Consider the following 20,060-nt stretch of genomic DNA (forward strand, 5'->3'; position numbering starts at 1 on the left):
AGAGCGACGAACCTGGAGGAAAAAGCAAGGGGATGAATTCGAGTATGTTTATTATAAGTCCTGGCTTTTAAACTGAAAACCACATCTGCCTCAGAGAAGGTTTCTCTTTCTAGCCTAAACTCTGTGTGTATAGTTTTAATCAAAATGGCTTTTTGGGAGGGGAACAAGACTCTCCAGTTGATATCAGTTGATCAGTTTTTTCTTCATGATTTTGAATGGCAATATCGCTCCAGAAATTTGTTGTATCACAGATCGGTCAGGAAGTAGAGTAAGTCTATTAATTTTGATTTGGTGAGTTACTTTTTGGTGAATAGAATCAATTATTTAATATTATTATCTTTTAATTACTACATGGTAGAGCACATGGAACACTGTTTACTACTTTATTGATATGTTTTCAGCCTTTGTATGAGCATGAAGTTGGTATTACAAAACAGAATCGATGGTCACATTTCTTGAGCTTTGCCATGCGTTGTCGAGATCCCCACAGCGCCATCTTGCTGCAAGTCTCAGGCAGTGTTGATAAAAACTGCAGATGAGGAAAGGCAGATGGAGGAGCATCTCCTCTGTCACAGGAGAGCTTTGACTACTTAGATGTGAACTAAATAAAATCAGCAGGAGCAGAGGGAGGAGGAGCACCTCTATTTAAACAGCAACAAGTACATGTGTATGTTTATGTGTATATATCCAAGTGTTGTATGTTTGAACTAACTTGAAATAGACCTAAGCACATACTTACATTTCCCTATTAGAAATTTTTAATGATATTTATTAGATACTTAGATACTCCTCCCTTTTCTTTGGAGGATCTTAGTTTTTATAGTGTGAGTTAGTCAAAAAATTTAACACAGAATTTCATGCTGAATGTCACTTTTTGTATGGGACTGCATGGTTATATTTTGGACAACCTTGCAGGTTTATCCCCTTATTAGTCCTTGGCCTACATCATGTGACCAACAATGCTGGCATAACTCTGAAAAGGAGACGGTCATAACATGAAATCTAATATCACTGTAAAACATTTGATATTTTTCAGTGTTTGTATTTTAAGTGGCATCATTAATTTTATCATTTCCTGCTAAATCATCAGTACCAATATCTGAGTTACTTTTTAGAAAATAGCTGTTATTTTATATAATTTTGAAAGTTATACATACATGTCCTGCTAACATAGTGCTTTGTTTCCTTCTATTCTTTTCTCTTGCCATATTGACTAGATTGCTTTAGTTAGAATCTTAAAAAAAAAAATAATTACATACTGTTCTTTTGAGTACCTCCTCCACCAACAACTCTTAGTCATTCTGGTTGGTAAATATTGGTTCTCTCCACCTCACAAATGCTTAGCATAGAATTGCCTCGTTGGAATACGAGTTTTTCTAGGCTATAAAATTTGGTGGTGTAGTTCTGCAGAGTCACACTGTATCAGTTGCCTATATTTGGCTAGGTTGAGTCATGTCACCAAATATAGTCTATGCCTTCTGCAAGATGTATGCCAGACTTCTGGCTCAAATGCCACAGCTGGCCTCCAGAGACTACTACCTTTCTTGTCATAATGTCCCTTAAGATTAGGACTTATGATCAGGCAGTATTTCCTTATAACATAATCAATTCCAAGAACCTTGAAAGATTTAATTTTTTCCACCAAATAGGTTCTATTGCCTGAAATCCTAACATGTCCTCCTCCTTTGAGGAATTCAGTTTTCAATGTGCCAAATCCTGGCTTGTGTTTATAGATAGATGAGTTATCAAAAAAACAAACCAAAAATCTCCTATAAATACCACCTATATCACATTAGATACCTCAACTTTTTTCATTTGGCTTCATTTTATTCATTTGTGAAATGCTCTTCTTTTAAATTCAGTGGAATGAGCATGTTGAATACTTAACTGGTGCCCACTAGGAAACTCAAGGTAACTGTAAAAAAAACAGCAATTCTGGTTTCTAAAGGGGGAATTATGTGAAAGTGACAAGAAAGTTAGCTAGTAGCTGAAATGATTTCCTTTTCTAGGAAAAGGTGAATTTGAAACAAACAAACAAAAATTTGAAAACTGTCTTCCACTGGGAACAAAGAGGGACACTGTCTCAGACAAGAGGGTTGGGGGTGTTGTCAGTAATTCTAACCATGGAATAGAAAATTCAGAAATGCCAGTGTAAATAGGCATCCATATAGTAGAGAGGATAGTAGTGCAGAAATGGAGTATGCAGAGACTGTGAAAGGCTTGTGACTTTATTTTTTTTAATTATTTTTTAAAATTTATAATATTTTACATCATTGTTCTTTTTTTTTTTAATAAAGATTTATTTATTTATTTATACAAACACTGGGTACAGTCAGAAGTGTGGGAGGATGAGAGAATTCACCAGAGCCATAGGGGAGAGCAGAGCAGGCAGACTTGACGAAGTACACTGCTGAGGGGAGCAGCGGGCGGCAGGAGAGGTCTGCATGCCATGTGGGACCCTCGCCCAGTGGCCGGGGATCGAACCGGCACTGCAGAGGCTACGGGCAGCTTCGCAACCCAGCGTTCAACCACTGCGCCTTGGGGAGGCCCTCATTGTTCATTTTTAAACAATGTTTGTTCCCTATCCCCCCACCCAGGTGTAGTCCCCATAGAATTTCCTTCACCAATTCACCTGTGCACCATCACTACAGTTACCTGTGCTGCTCCCTCCCTCCAATCCCCCTCCCTTCTCCTCCCCTGCAGGATGTCTCTGGTTTATAATTGTCTGTTTGTTTTTGTTTTGTTGTGTTGTGTTGTGTTTTGTATTCTTATTTTTTTCCCCTGATGTCTTATTTGGTTCCCCTATATTCCTCCTATAAGTGAAACCATCTGATATTTTTCTTTATCCTTCTGACTTATTTTACTGAGCATAATGCCCTTCTAGCACCATCCAGGTTACTGCAAATGGCATGAGTTTATCTTTTTGATTGCTGAATAGTATTCCATTGTGTACAGATACCACATCTTCTTGATTCAGTCATCTATTTTTGCACATTTGGGTTGTTTCTAGGTTTTACCTATTATAAATAGTGCTGCAATAAACATAGGGGTACAGGTATTCTTTTGAATCAATGTTTTTGTATCTTTAGGGTAGATCCCTGGGAATGGAATTGCTGGGTCATATCATAGCTCCATTTTTAGTAGACTGAGGAAGCTCCATACAGCTTTCCATAGTGGTTGGACCAGTTTGCAAATAGAAAGCCCAGAAATAAAGCCACACATATATGGACAACTAATCTTTGACAAAGGAACAAAGAATATGCAATGGAACAAGGACAGTTTGTTCAATAAATGGTGCTGGGAAAACTGGACCACCACCACAAGCAAAAGAATGAACTTAGACTACTACCTCTCACCATGTAAGTGATTTTAACATCCCGTGACAGGGCCTCCCTGGTGGTGCAAGGGGTTGGGCATAGCACTGTGGGGCTGTCCGCAGCCTCTGCAGCGTGAGTTTGTTCCCCGACCGGCCAAGGAGCTACCAACATGGCATAGCGGACCTCTCTGTCTCGCCCGCAGCTCCCCTCAGCAATATATTTCAGTCAGTCTGCCTGTTGTGTTCCCCACTCTGTCTCTGGTGGATCTTCTCACCCACTGTACCTCTGGCCTGTATCCCAGTTCTTATATGCATAAATGAATAAATCTTAAAAAAAAAGAAGTCCCATGACATTTGTAATAGGAACTTTCCAAAGATTTCCAGAAAGGAAATGATATGTGTGATCCATAATAGATGTCATGAATGGATGACTCTAGGTATTTGAATAATAGAAAGAATTACAGAAGGATAGGGAAGACAGGTTAGAGAAGTATTACGAAAGTTTTTTCAAAGGTTACTTTTAATGTCATTGCTTACTTTTGAAAAATTGAAGTAAAAAGTATTACTGATTGCTTAACAAAATGTCACAGATATATTTGCTAACCAGAGGCCAAATTGATTACAGCCTGGCGGGAATTATATACAAGAGCAGGTCAAAAATTAAAAACAAGTATCACTTTCAGAGTTAAATGATGAATCTTGCCAGTGATTCTTCAGTGTCCTATCATGTTAGCTAAAGGATAGAATTTCTCTGTTTAGAAGTCTAAGGAGCAGAGAAAGTGTCAAAGCTTACATGCTTTGGGAATGGAAAGTAGGCTCTCCTTAGATATGCTTTGAGGCAAACTCTGAGAACAGAGATAAGGGACGTTTTGTTCCTATCAAGTTGAAATATTCTTCTTATCTCTCTTTCCTTTAAAGGTACCCAAAAGTTGGGTTTTTGATAAGGTGAACTTGACTTATTAAAACTGGGCCAGCCAATTTGGCAATTTGTCATTCTCATTGTTAATTATCCTTCTTTGATATCAAGTAAGAAGCATAATTCATGGTTGGAACAGCCATGGTTTTGATTTAACATTAAAAAATTAGAATATCTTCTTAGAAATAACAAAGCATTTCCTCCTTGCTTCAGTTAATACAATTAAATATTTTTGTTTCTGTGTTGCCTTGCATCATCTTTAAAAAAAAAATTTATGATATATAAACATGGCACATGGATAGTTAGTCTTTACGGAGGGTTTTAAGCTACGAATGTATACGTGTGTTCTGTTGGAGATTATTGGCTCCTACTTTGAGTTTACTGATAGGAAACAGTACTTACTCCCTCCTAAATTTTTAACAGTTAAGGTCATGTTCTTAGTCTAGCATCCCAAGTCTGTGCTTTTTAAAAAATGTACTTGTGACAGGTCATGTGTTCTGTGCTTATAATGAAAACAGTCCAAGGGGAATTCACTGAATTTGGAAACTTGTTTTGCGTACATTAGCATCAAATATTGAAGCTAATTTTTAGAAAGAAGTTGTTATAATATTAAATTTTAGTTCTTCCATCTCCCTATCTACTTCTACTCCATAAATAGGAATAAGCTGAACTTTTAAGTGGAATAATTAACAAGTTAATAATTTAAAAAAACCTTGCATTTGATTTTAAATTGTAGGTCTCGGTTCATTTATGGGATGCAGAATGTTTCATATTTAACTCTAGTTTTAGATATGGATTAATTGAAGCTGTTGCAATAGAGAACAATTTTTCTTTTCATGGCATGAGTTCTTTTCTGTGTAGACTATTTCAAAGAAGGATTTTAAGAGAGTGAAAGACTAAAGTTCCTCTTGTAACTATGTGGCCATCGGTTTGATAGGACTGCATATTGGCTAGCTCTGGTTTCTGCATTGTTCAGTGGAATTAGGAGCTAGTCTTCCTGGTATCTTGGGAAGCTTGCCCCAGTTTTGCGGCTAGAAGAATCTTTACTTACTCACTTTTGCATAGTCTTAGAGGATCTGTTGTGGTTGTGTGGGGTCAGATTTTAGATTGCTATTTTCTAATGCAGTGTTTGTAAATCATGAGTCATTTTTAAATTTTTATATTACTCCTGACTTACATAGTGCTGCACTGTGTAGGTATTAATGATCATGTTCCCCTGTCCCCCATCCCTTACATGAATAATAACTTGTTGAGAATCTCTGCCATTCTTACCTAGGTGGTTGTAGATGAGCATGTGCAATAGGGGAGGCTTAAAATATGTTGCCATCATGACTTTTATAATTTATAGCACAAAATTAGGTGCATAGTAAGCAGAATTAGGTACATAGTAAGGAAGGATCTGTGGTTAAGATACCTCCACATGTACAAAACAAAAATGTAGTCTCTTATAATGGAGAAATCCCATTGCCATTTCTCCCATTTATTTGTGGTTTCCACTTTGGAAGATGGCACATCCACCAAAAATTTTAATGTCTTCATAGATTCTTTTTTGATTGACATTTTGAGTGCCAAGTTTAGGTTCATAACGAAGTGAACCCCTTCAAAATGCAAAGACAATTGACCCAGCATATATTGAGTGCTTCTTAAATGCTCTGGACATTGTGCTGCTTATGTACTTTGATATTTTCTGTCATGTGTAAGTAATACATGCTTTTCTTTACCATCTGTACTGATTTGCCACAATGTGCATTTAAACCCATGAGCGTGTCTGAACGTGTAGGCCTAAGGCTAGCACTGTTTTTTGAGTCACAGAGAAAAATAATTACCGTTAATTACATAGCTCTAAAAAGCAACAAAAAACTATGCATATGAAAAAAATTCCATTTATGGGACACAGAATATGAATTTGGTTATTCTGAGTTGGTATTAGAACAAAGTGGTATAAAGAAAATAACTTTGGATGGGAATTGGAAATTACAATGACCAAATAATTAAATATGAGGGTTATGTTATTTTCCCACTTTCAAACTTGTCTTTTTTGAATGTGAACATGCTGATTGTTGTGTCCTCTGACTCATTCTGTCATTAGCACAGCAAAATTTTTCCCGTAGTCTAGCTTTTTAAATACCTTACCTATTAAAGTTATTAATTCAACTCTATTATTGAATACATTTAAACCACCTATGAAAAAAAATAAACTTAGTAACGGCCTTCTTTTACCTTCAGGTCGTCTAAACTATTCATACCCAGGATCCGATAGCTCTCTGCTTATTAATGGTAAGTGATGATTGATTTACCCCAGTGAAGTTCACAGACTAGCAAGTTAGTACTAGGTGAAAGAACATTGTAGTTATGCTTCAATAAGTGGAGAAATGGCACTAGTTTGTTCTGTAATGATAATTGCAAATCACTATTGAGCTATTTTATGAATAATTATTTTTTTTCCTCCAATTGTGGTAGGAACTTTTTTTTAACTTTGAGAGCCAACCGATTCCCTGTCTTATAATTGGCGACACTGAGAATAAATGAGTATCCCATTATGGTGCAAAACGATGGCTTTATCTAACATTAGCTTTTGTAGAGTGACCTTTGAAATGTCAACATAAAAGCCATTACCATGTAGTCAGAAAAATGTTCCAGGGGAGAGGAAAGGGTAATCAGAGATCTAAAACCAGAAAAAGCAGCCCCAAACCACTGTGCTTAACATTGCAAAGGACAAGGTCATTCACTGTTTGCTGTCTAATGACAACAAGAAAAAGAAGTTTTGCTGGCCTTTATAGTGTCTTCGGTACATTTTTCTTGCCTGTTCTAAATATTATTAATGTGATGTTGAGTTCTCTTTTTAAAGTCCATGATGCTGAAGCAAACTAAATTTTCCAGGGAAAGAGGAGACATCTACTCAGAGAGCAATTAAAGAATTAAAACCTATCTGTTTTGTAGTACTATAATTTAAAATAATTGGATGGGATATAGAGGTCTTGTTTCCTTCTTTTCTTCTCATTTACTATTAAATATGAATTTCAAGTTTGCGTCTTTATAACGCATAAATGCCTTCTATTGTTAAAATTGATTTAGAATCCCAGCACCTCTAGGAAATGTTCTTGACTAAATAGCTACATTCACATCTTTCCAAAAGCAAAACAAAACCAAAAAAGAAACAAAAAATCCTTCTGGTATTTTTTGGTATACCCCAAGATATACCATACCTTGTCTATGGTATATTGTGAATGGAGATTTTAAAATTATTTTTGTGACTTGATCTTTATGGTAGTGTTTGACATCAGCAGTCTTGTAGAACACCTGCTTGTTGAGCTAGGAAAAGTTAGAAGGATGTTTGATTTGTGTGAGTTACTGGGTGCATCAGAACCTCTGGAGACTGCACAGTTTGTAAAAACCTCACTTGTTCATTAGACTTTAGTCTTTTCATGCTACAACTGCCAAAAATAATGCTAAAATATAATATTTCAGCATAAATGTGTGTAGACTGAAAACCAAAGCCTGTGGTGACAATAGCATCAGGATAAGGTGGAGTAATATAAGGGTTGCTGTTGTTGCAGGATTTTAGCCTTTCCTGTGGAACAGGTTCTAGAATCAGGTCCCTGTGCTGGACATGACAATGAACCAATATTTGAGATACTGCTGTGTGGTCTTGAGCAAAGTGATCAACTCTTCTTTGTCACAATTTCCTCATTCAGTTGCTAAATTAGATCAGTTGCTCCTGGAGTCCATCTTTGTTGAGGTGAGAAAAATAAACACTCTACAGTAGGTTTTCCTTAAAGATAAAGTTCACTTAATTTTGAAAGTCTATTATTATCAGATTGCTTCCTTCCTCCACTCCCCCTGTTAATATCCTTTGCTTTAAGAATACTTTTTAATGACCCACAGTTGGTTAAAAAAAAAAAAGGTAACTTTTTGCCCCCACTGATTTATATTTTGAAACTTTACTGGTTTGTAGACACTAGCTAGGGACTAAATGGTTTTTACTTAGCATACATGGAACTTTAGTTTGTTAGCAAAGTATATGGTCTGAGGTTAATGTTATCTCAGACTGAAAGATAGGACGATGAAGAAATGTAGAAATGTCAAAGAGGGGAAACTGGGGCTCCTGCAGCAAGACCCTGGAGCTTAAGGTTTTGACTGCCATGATCTCACATCTGGTATTAAGCTTTGACAGGCACCAGAACTTGATATTGCCAGATTTGATCAAGTGTTCTTAATAACTAGCCAGCAATGGAAAGATGCCAATGCATGCATTTATAATGAGGACTAAAACTTCTGGATAGACAAGATTTTGGAGTTGACTAATAATCGTTCTCTCTCCAAATCAAAATCCAGAATACAGGTTGCTTAAAAGTCAGAAATTAAAGCAAGATGTGGAGATCACTCATTCATATTGATCTAGGTGTAGTGATTGTCCATTTTCTTAAGTCATGTTTATGAAACATCTTCTTTGGAGGATTGTTTAAATTTGATTAAGTTTCTCTTTGCCATATATAGCTTCTTAGTAATTTTATTTGCACTTTAGCTCAGGTTTTAGGGATAGCTCTGTTTCAAATAAAATATAATGAGTTCACTGTGCTTAGTGAAGATAAATTAGAAGTCACAAATACTATCTATGTGAGAGGATTATGGTAAAGATTAAATGCATGTAAACCACTTAGCATAGCACCTGACTTAAATTAGAAATATTAGTACTAAAGATCTATAAGGGAAAAAAACAGAAAAAGAATTAAGATGGTTTGTAAAAGTTGTCTGTTTGAACATGCTGTTTTAGTCTATTATTAAAATAGATAACCTAAAATTTTAACTGTATTCACTTTTCACTGCAGCCTCCTTGCATGTTGTATCCATGCAGCCTTTTCTTAAAGCAGGAAATAAAATACTACATTGTATTGCTTTATATTCATTATTCAATTTTAAGACTTTAAGGAACTATGAGAAGCTGTTCCCTGTCCATCATAGTCTATTTAGGCTTTTAAAAAGCTTTAAAGGGACTCCCCGGTGGTGCAGCAGTTGAGCCCTGGGTTGCAAAGCTGCCCGCAGCCTCTGCAGTGCGGGTTCGATCCCCAGCTGCTCCCCGGCCACCGGAGGAGGGTCCCACATGGCGCGCAGACCTCTCCTGCCGCCCGCTGCTCCCCTCAGCAGTGTACTTCGGTCCTTCTGCCTGTTCTGCTCCCTGCTCTGGCTCTGGTGAATTCTCTCACCCTCCCGCACTTCTGATTATGTATAGTGCTTGTATAAAAGCACTTCTGACCCAGTGCTTGTATAAAAAAATAAATAAATCTTTAAAAAAAAAAAAGCTTTAAAAAGTGATTATGTAGCTATTCTACTTTGTTTCAGCTCTAACTTAAGAGCTTTTTATTTCAAGTCTCCTTTGCGTTGAAAGCCATTTCTCATTCCATAAAAATATGGAAGAACTGTTTACTCTCTTCTTACATGAATGTTTGAATTTTGACTGATTTTTATTATATAACTTGTTTTGAAATTTCGAGCAATCACAAAACTTTTTGGAAAGAAGCAGAGTTTAAACCCTAAGTAAATAAAAAGAAAGAAGATTCAGCATAGTCTACCACTTAAGCAGTTTTTATTGGAATACTGTTGGAATTGTATGTATAAAAAGATAAAAGGGGCTTACTCATCCAGCAGATCAAATTACCTTTTTTTTTTTTTTTTGTGGCTATGTTCAATCAGCAGTTCTCCTTCTAGGAAATAACCTTTCAATACCACTCATAACTTTTAGAAGATATTGCCAGTATAACTCAACAAATAATAAAATAATAATTGATAACTATGCTAACAACCTTATAGTGTATGTTAGGGAATTTTTCAATTTATTGCTGTATTATTAGTTGTAGAGATTTTGTTAAGAGGTATTTTGGTGGGGAATCCATGGATTTAAATGTATAAAAACCCCTAAATTTTCTAGCTACCTTTGGGATGCTGTCTGATTTTGCTAGAGTTGCCATACCAGCTACCACAGACTGGGTGGGTGACTTAAACAGAAACTTATTTCCAGTCTTGGGGACTGGAAATCTGAGATCAAGATGTCAGCACAATTGATTTTTCCTGAGATCTCTGTCCTTGGCTTATAGATGACTGTCCTTTTTCTGTGCCTTCATATGATTTTCCCTTGATGCGCATGTGTGTGTCCTAATCTCTTCTTGAAGGGACACCAGTCATATTGGATTAAAGTCTCCCCAGTGACCTCATTTAACCTTTATTATCTCTTTAAACACCCTGTTTCCCAGTGCAGTCACTTTCTGAGGTTCTGAGGGTTAAGACTTCAGCATATGAAATTTGAGGAAAGGACACAGTTTATCTCATAGCAGAAACCTTTTGCTAAAAAATCTGATGTAATAGATACAGAGTTAGGGCCTCCCCGGTGGTGCAGCGGTTGTGCGCTGGGTTCGAAGCTGCCCGCAGCCTCTGCAGCACCAGTTCAATCCCCAGCCGCCAGCGAGGGTCCCACAACATGGCGTGCAGACCTCTCCTGCCGCCGGCTGCTCCCTTCAGCAGTGTACTTTGTCAGTCTGCCTGCTCTGCTCTTCCCTTTGGCTCTGGTGAATTCTCTCACCCTCCTGTACTTCTGACTGTACCCAGTGCTTGTATAAATAAATAAATAAATAAATCTTACCAAAAAATAGATGCAGAGTTAAAGAATATCCATTTTGTGCGTATAAAAAGCAAAGCATGAAATGTACTCAGTTTTACCTCAAATTCCTCCGGTGTGTCTTGGTTTCACTCTGAGATAGACATCATATTAAAACATTACTTTCCCTTTCCCCATATCGAAACTCTACCTAGAAAAATTAATATGCAGCCACCATCCCATGTATAAAAATACTTGTGCTTTGTCCTTTTTTCCCAAACCTCTCATTCCCCTGCTTTAGCCCTTAGGATTTATGCTTCAAAAATGAGCATTGTGGCAAGGAAAACTACAGAACCTCTAAGCATATTAGGTCTTAACAAACTTATGTATGTATTTTCTCTTTCTTTCTCTTAGAAGCATCAGCTACAATATTTGTTTGTGCCAGAGGAGAAGATTAGTAAGAAATCTTCTAAAGATTAGCATAGAACAACATCTCTTAATCATAGTTCTTTGAAATGAAAGGAGTAAGATTGCTTAAAGCTGGGGTTTGGGGGCAGACATCTATGAAAAGGGAGGGTATAATTTACCCAGGAGAAATGTAGGTTGTAGCCGTTTACTGTAAATGTATAGAACATGTCACTAGTTGCTGCAATAGGGAGCATGTTGAAAGATCCCTTTGTGAAAAAGATAATATGAAAACATTCTGTAAATTCTAGAGTGCTGTACAATTGTTAGCTTTAGTAGTCATGGCAAACTGAGAGTAGTTGTTGCAGATTAACCTAAGACTGTATAGACGAGTTAACTTTTGAGGAAGGAGTATTTATTGAGCATCTGACTGAGAATTATATCTACATAAAGATATGTATATCTTTAAATGTCTTATTATTCTCTCCTTGGCTCTGTTTTTATAATTAAGAAACTGAGGGCTTGGGATATACAGAAGCTCGAGTTACATTCTCTGCCCTTCTCTGAGTTTACTCTTTATCCATAACAGTCTCATATCTTTATTATATCTTGCCAGTGTTCTTTGTTGTACCAACAAGCTAAGCAAACACAAGCCAATGTGTTTGGAAATGCTGACTATTAAGCATATATCTAAAATAATTTCATGATAATGAGCCCATTAAGTTAGGGGTTGATTTATTTAAAAAAATTCAAAATGGTTTTTGCATCTGTTGAATTGTATGCCTTGGTCTTTGTGATGACGATCTACTTTTTGGTTCCACCATCTTTATTTTTTTAGCTTCCAGCCTTTGATTTATATCTTTTTAACTGATTTATTGATTTGACTGATTCTCCCACATACAAGTTTTTAGCCCTACTGAAAAAATCAGTTATTTGATAACATCATCTTATCTCAGCCCTCTCCCTTTTTCCCTTTTCAATAAGGGGGCCATAAGAGATAGATGGAGAGCTTGAGGTGGCTCAAGTAGCCATAATAGGATCTGTTCTTTCGTTGCCTGCTAAAACCTAGTAATATTTTCTCTCTCATAGCCTAAAGTTCTATTCTTTACAGAACTGATTTGATGCTCTCATGTAGTGATGATGCTTTTCTTTAATAGATCAGTTGTTTGCTTTAATGGAAGTGTCTAGAGGAAAGCCAGAAAGGATCCATTAATAAGTGTAGTAGTATAGTGTATGTAATAACAATAAACAAATAATACTGAAAAGAATAAAATTTAAGAAGCAGAAACCTTCTTTCCCCCATCCCAATTCCTCTCCCTAGAGAGTCTTTGCTTCTAGAAAAAATGTTGATGTATATTCCCATAAATCAATTTATGTCTTCTTAAAATTTACACAGTAAGGATCATATGGTACACATCTAGGCACCTCATGCCAACTACCTCTTAGAGAACTTGAGCTGTAAGCATTTGAATAGGTGCCACTTTTTAAAATGACTGTTTCTTCTTATAAAAGAAGTGCATTTATGGATACCGTGTTTGTTTTACAACTATAAATGTTACAACAAATGAGAAAAAAGATAAATATTTTTGTTGTTATGAAATTATGCACACACATGCATACAATGTACGTTGAAAGAAAGTCCTCTCAAGTCTTTCTGTAGTTTCTTTGCAGTCTAGCATCCTAAACTAGTGGATTATTTTCCTGGAGGGAATTTAATGATCATAGTAGGGTATTTGTAAGCTATCTATCCTAGAAAGACATTTTGTAAATGAAATATCAATAGCTGTAATAACAGTATGCATCCAGAAGTTATAAAAATTATAACCATACAATGTTTTCAGGCTATAACACATTCTTGATCACATTAGTATGGACATTAAATTATTGAGTACTTCATAAATCAAAACTAAGAAATAAAAACAAAAGTAGATAAACATAAATAATATTCATTTTAACTCTCATAGGGACTAGAAGACTTTTATTCACTGATAGTAGCATTGAAATATTTTGTATCTTTTAACACTGTGTTCTTTGGTAATTAAAGGAATATGCTGAGCAGACTATATTTCAGTTGACTTAGAAATTTTTCAAAATGGAGATTTTCTTAAACACAAAATGATTTTTTTTTTTAGTTGCCACTTCCTCAATTTTGGGAAACATCAGATAATATATAGCACTTGATCACTGTGAGACTTGAAATCTGCCTGACATTTTCCTCAAAAAAGTGGTGAAGATCTGTGTTACAAGTATTCATCATAATGATGGTGCCAAGTATAATTTGAAATCTGTAAAAAAGTGTATTTAGGTCTCACATACATAGGATGAAGTGGCACCACTCACCATTCTGCTAACATCTAGGTTCTGGTTACATAGGTGTGTTCATGTTGTATATTTTCCTGTGTGTGTATGTGTGCATGTATATATATATATGCATACATACATCATGTGAAAATCTCATTAAAAATAATGCATACAATTAACCATTTTATAATAGATGGAAATAAAAAATTTGAACGTTCGCATTTTCTGAAATCTAGAATGTTATTGTTTTTATTATTATGGTACAAATTTATACTAATTTGCCCCATTTGATTGGACAGTTTTTATAATTATAAGCACACCTATAACTGTTTTCCCTTAATGTGGGAAAATATCCAAATAGTTTTCAGAATTTAACCATGAATTCTTTTATATTAAGCAGCTTAATTTTGTAGCTATAGTTTTTATGTTAATTGAAAGCCCACTCTTTCATTTTTTTCCCTCAGAACTTCAATCAACATCAATCAACTTTTTAAAGTAGATCAATCCAAGATTTTCAAATCTTTGTTTCTGCAACTCCCTTACCTTTGAAACCAGTTGTATGAATGTTCTTTAAACAAGCATCTGCTTTTGTAATATCATTTGTCTTCGTAACATCTGTCAGTCTGACTAAGTGAACAAATTACCCCTCCCCACAAATTTAGGATGTATGAAAGTGAAAATTTAATTGGTGGGGGAGATTTTGTGGTTTTAATCCATTTGCTTGAGTACTTTTATTGAAATCCAATGTTATCTAGTTATAGTAAAAATGTATTTTGGTATGAGACATAATTTCATTTTGGAAAATGTGCACATGACACTTCTAAGTTAAAATTATACTTGGCATTTATCTAAAGGACTAAGAATTAAACCCTGACCAGGTGTTTCTTAAAGGTGCTATACCTTTTAACTTTGAAAACCCATCCCAGCTTCCTGTTTAAACCTCATATCCAGGCAGGTCCCCATTTGCCCCTGGGCTTTTTTCCCTGGACATTATAGCACCCCTACTTGTAGCACTACAGGCATGCAACGCCCTTTCTCTTTTTCCCTAAAGGTCCATCTTAAATGCCACACCGCAGTTTCTCTGATCTTTAATCAGAACAGTTGCTTTTCCTCCTTTGTTCCTGTTACACCTAACACATTATTATTATAGTAGAAGGCATGTTACATTCTCATTATTTGCTGGTGTGGCTGTCTGGCATTCATGGTTGCTAGTTTACTGTAGTCAGGGCCCTGTGCTATTTATCCATACTGCTTCGCAGATCAGGCATTCAAGAAATGTTTGTTGAATAGAATTGAGGTATTTGGACAACCTGGACTTGTAAGTGCTAATTGTTTTCAGGAAAGACATTTTCTCAACAACTTCCCAATCTAAAGTTTATACCATCATTTCCTGAGTATTCAGTTGTATGCATATAGGTATATTATATACTTTCCTTCTTATCTTAGCTGTTTAAAAGTAAACCTATTTGTTTATAAAATTTTATAACTATTACTTTTCAGCATTTGGAACATGATGTAGAAGATCTGATTAACAATAAGAAACCTTTGGCTAAAAGAAAATTTATAAATTGCCTAAAGATTTCATTTCTTATGACTTTATTAAGGATTAATCATAAAATTGCTATTTATCCCAAAGTGATGAAAAAGTCACAAATTAAAAATTAAAATATTTAACTGCATTGCTAGTTATCCAGAATTCTGAGAGAAAATAAGATAAACATGGTGGCAGTCAGCTTAGGTCATATTACATACTCCTTTAGTTTCATATTACGTTGGACATGGGGTGATGATTATAACAAAAGTAGCCTTTACTTAATACACATAAAGTTCAATACAGCTTAATAGTATACATGAAGAACATAAAAAAAATACATTAAATTGACCTTGCACCATCCAAAATCCTTGTTTTTGAGACAAAATCATACATAGTCAATTTTTTTTTTTTTTCAGTTTCAGAAGCTGGTAGATGAAATCACAGTTGATACTTTTGACAATGTTTGAAAGGTTGTTTTTTTTTTTTCTCATTTGACATGCAGCAAGGACATATGGGCGAAGGAGAGGTAACATTACTGTTTCTAACTTTTGACTGTCTCAGTTGTAATTTGGAGAGGACCCAAGTTGGCTCAATTTTTTACCCTTGTGGGGGGGAAGGGGAAGGGGAATAAAAGATAGTTTTGATCAATCCATATTTTATGTGTTATAGTTAACATTATAGATAATTCTAATTTGAAGGTATCAATGAGCTCTAGAGAAATTATCAGAAAAGTAGGATTTGGATTTGAATAAAAATAATTTGCCTATGTTATATTATAAACTCAACTAATTTATAGCTGAAGATTTTCTTCCCTTTTTTTTTCTGAAAGAAATTTCTTAGAAAAAATTAAGAATTTTGGAAAAGGAAAATATAGTCTGATTAGTCTCAATGTGATTATATTGGAGGCTTGAGTATACCTGAATCACATCTACTTTTTGAACAAAGCATAATAAAGGAGATTTGGTTTAAAATGAGATTAGCTAAATAAATGAATATAAATTACAAAAATTGGGGCAGGGGAACTCTCAAAATTTTACTGTCTAATGTCCTTGATGTGCCTGAATAAATCTTATTTTTGCTGACTGTAATGCTTTTGCCTTTTCATAAGAAGTAAATTTGTTAAATAGCTCAGTTTAAAATTGTAAGTGATTTTTTAATATCATTCAGGAAATAAACAATTTTATAGCTATTTTTATCTTCAGTATATAAATCTTTTGAGCTATGGTATTATAGTATACATTTCTAAGTGTGTACTGTTATTATTTGTGTTTAGTAATGAAAGTTGAAAGGAAAGCAAGTGTGGTAACAAAAGGACACTAGAATGTTTCTATAAAAGGGGAACACTGAAGGTGCATTTCTGTAGGATCCATGAACAAATTCTTTATGTAGCATCTAAAAGTAAATGGACAGCCTGAAAAGTAACAAAACAGTGCTTGAGAGATCCTGGGGATATGTGTGGCTTTGTTTTCCTTATGACTTAAAAGTTCATATTTTGCTGTTAAGTAAATGTGGGGACAATATTAACCACATTCACATCTCTGGTCTTCCTGCTTATATATTCAGTATGACAGGATTTTTCAAACACTTAGTTTAATGGCTAGTTTTTCTAATTAATAGCATGTATAGCAACCGGTAATTACTCAACTAAAAGGGAATATATCCTTATTATGTCTAAAAATCTCAAATTGTGTAATGAATTGACATTATAGAACTCATTCTGTAATGTCAGTGTCTTCATTATACACAATGAAGTTGCCTAATAGCTTAAGTAGTTTTGGACTATATCCCATTAGTTAAGTAAAACTAAGATGAGTGCTCACTTTAAAAATCGACTTGTTCGTTTTAAATACCTCCTTAGAGGAAATTGTACAGGCTATATTAATGCTTTTTTAAAAAGTGTAAGTGATATAGCATCTGATAGTCAAGTTTACTGCTCAGTGGACTTGTCTAGGCTGCCAGTAGCCGTAGGCCTGCCAAGGCCGTGCATTGTGCTGCCCATTGCTTTCAAAAGACCTGCTCTCTCCTGCCATACTTCCATTTCACCTCACTGAAGCTTCTGGATCCCAATGGGATAGTGGAGCATCCCTCTATTTAACCATGAACTTTTTCTCTCACCCAATGGTGACTTTAAGGTGATGGGAAATCAAGAGCTTATCTGTGGATCCTATGTGTTAGTAAGAAAATAAAGCAGCAGCTTTGAGCTTTGTATTCCTTGAGTTTTGTGCAAGATAATCACCAGCAAGGAACATTTTCTGTTAGCTTTGTTTTCCTGCTTTCTATTGCAGGTCAGTCTTCACTGTTTCCAATGGAAGATGGATTTTTGGATGATGGCCGTGGGGATCAACCTCTTCATAGTGGCCTGGGTTCACCTCACTGCTTCACTCACCAGAATGGAGAAAGAGTGGAAAGATACTCTCGCAAGGTGTTTGTGGGTGGGTTACCTCCTGACATCGATGAAGGTATGCCCAGACTGGCATGTAGTAGGTAACTCATAGACAATGGTTGCTGTTATTGTTATAATCATCTTGTCTGGCTTCAGGTTTTTTGTTGTGATTGTGCTGCTCTTTTGCCATGTATTCCTGTCATAACATATAAGTTCACAGGAGGACGGGGAGTAGGACTTTAGAAACCAGCTGAAACAAATGATTGAAAGAAATGAAAATAAGTAAAGGTCATTGGAAAATTTCTCAAGAATTCTGTTGTGGACAAACAACAATGCTAATTGTGTTTTTGTCCATGTTTGTGCTGTGCTGGTTGAATTTAATGATGTATTTTTCTGTTTCTTCCTTACCTTTTGTGAATACACCATAAATGTATATAGTTAATTGCTTAAAGTTTAAAATATTAGATGAAGGAAGAACTTTTGAAAAATGCAGCTAATAGTTGTAACAAGAAAAGGGATCTTAAGGGAGTCATATTCTGTGAATATATTTTCACTCATCAAATATTTACATGCTTTCTAAATACCATGGGCTCTTCTTAGGCTTGTTTGTAGCAGTAACCAAGATAGAAAATCGCTGCTTGCAGAGAGTTTACATTCTAATGGGGAACAGCAGATAACAAATGTATAAACGTGTAAGAAAATATCACAGAATAAGTGTTAAAAATAAAGCAATGTAATATGATATGTAGGACATGTGATGCAGGGAATCTTCGTTGATTAGGTGGTTAAGAAAGTCCTCTTTCAGGAAGTGATATTTGAGCTGAGACTTGAATAAGAAGCCAGTCATGCAAAGATTTAGAGAACTAGTTGGCCAGCTGTATTTAATTCATCTGTGGGTCTAAGTGATGCAAATAAAAATCAAAGTAACCATAAGCATCTGTATATCTGTGGTTGCTTTTTTCCTTATTTATCTTATCTTGGTTTCCTGATGGGAAATAAAAATAATTAGTTTTATAGAAAATAGAAGAGTTTGCTCTAAAAATCTATAAGGTATAACAGTAAAGTTTAATAATTTCCCATGTAGACAGAGATCAAATGGATTGTGTCACTTCATTTTCCTTCAGATGATCAATCTTTTTGAAGGTTGAGACAAAAATAGTTTCAAAAAGTCAGAGATTGAAATAAATACAGAGTTTTGTGGTCTACAGTGAAATGCCTTGCTCCTGGAAGCAAGCTAAAATTTCAGGTAGACTGAATCAGCGCTAAAGGGTGGGGTATGTTCACATTGTTTGTCCTGGGCTCCATCTGGTCACAATAGTGGTTGCTCTTATTGAGTTCCTGGGTGTGTCCTTCTCTCTTTCTCTCTCTACCCCCCTCCTTTTTTTTTTTTTTTTTTTTTGGCCAGAGTTCTTATTTTCTTTATTATTGTGGATGTTAGATTTTTTTGCTCTCTCGGGTAAAAGCTTTAGCTCTCCTGAGCCCCAGATGGCCTATAATGAGTAAATCCTATGCTTACACCCAAAAGAGGAAAGAAGACTGAATTTTAACTGACTTTGCTTGGGACTACTCCTCCTCTGGCCTCGGTAGTCTTTATCTTTTTAGAAAATTATTGAGCAATCTGAATTGTACAGTTTCAAAGTAAATTTGACCAATTTGGTAAAGAGGTGGTTTAAATTGAACAAAATTAATGGGAATCACAATATTCATCTTGCTTTATATGTAAAGCCAGGCATGTTAATAAGTTAGTAGCAATTTAGGTAGACAGGCCTTTCTACTGTAATATCACATGTATTCCTGGAGAATACTGTGTGCTGTAGGATTGTGCACTGAAAATTACAGGGTTTATGGGCAAAATAGGGTTAGAGGCAGATCATTTAAAACCTAATGAACTTTGTACTGGAAGTGTTAGCAGAACAAGAATTAGTATCTCAGAGATAACTTGGACAATTCAGTCAGGTAGCTCAGCTTGCTTAGAAGCTGCCTCAAGCACTAAACCAATACAGCAGAAATGCTGCTTGCAAGCTTAGAGGCAGTGCATGTAGAAACGAACCTCTGAGCATGCTAGGAAGTACAAACTGAGGAGAGAAGAACCCTTCAGGGTTGGGGATACATCTCTCTGAAGGGAGAACCCTAGTTGCCTTGCTCATTTTCAGTTTTCTTGTAAAGGCACTGAAAGCGCTGCTGCCTACACATCAACCGAGCTGGGGCCTTTTCTTCTACTGGTGAAAGTTATATAATTCTGCTTTCATTCTGCTAGCTCACCTTGCCTAGGAAAATTCATTTGTGAAGCAGTACAACTTTCCAAGTTATACTGACACCATTCCCCTATTTACCAATCTCACCTGAGCTAAATGTTACCATAGAAACAGGTGTTGTAGCAGAATAGAATGTACTGTTTTTGGAGATGAAAGTCGTTCTACCAGACTGGAATTTGAACATATTTCCAACTCTTTTATGTTACTCTGTTCTGTCCTACTTGCAGGTCTTAGTTATGTATATGTGCTTACCTATTCTTTTTAGAACGTCCTTGGAAATTTATTTTCCTATAGTCTGTTTGTTAGTTGTCCTGCTATATTGTACAGCCTAACTTGCATCACTTAAAGTAGTAGTAAACTG

General features: G+C 35.6%; 1 protein-coding gene across 4 annotated transcripts in view; it reads left to right on the forward strand.

Annotated features, from left to right (window-relative positions):
* CPEB4 (cytoplasmic polyadenylation element binding protein 4) overlaps nucleotides 1–20,060 on the forward strand; it is a gene marked incomplete at its 3' end in the record, with an annotated part of 60,615 nt that overhangs the window by 33,094 nt on the left and 7,461 nt on the right. The window contains exons 3-5 of one of the 4 annotated variants that reach the window (XM_084242215.1): nucleotides 6,459–6,509; nucleotides 15,564–15,587; nucleotides 17,347–17,520. In XM_084242215.1, coding sequence (XP_084098341.1) covers nucleotides 6,459–6,509; nucleotides 15,564–15,587; nucleotides 17,347–17,520 — 249 coding nt within the window. The remainder of the gene's footprint in view (nucleotides 1–6,458; nucleotides 6,510–15,563; nucleotides 15,588–17,346; nucleotides 17,521–20,060) is intronic. The other 3 variants (XM_084242216.1, XM_084242217.1, XM_084242218.1) reach the window with 3 other exon arrangements.

The sequence above is a fragment of the Talpa europaea genome (assembly GCF_964194135.1).
Source record: "Talpa europaea genome assembly, chromosome: 9".
NCBI classification, from domain to species: Eukaryota; Metazoa; Chordata; class Mammalia; order Eulipotyphla; family Talpidae; genus Talpa; species Talpa europaea.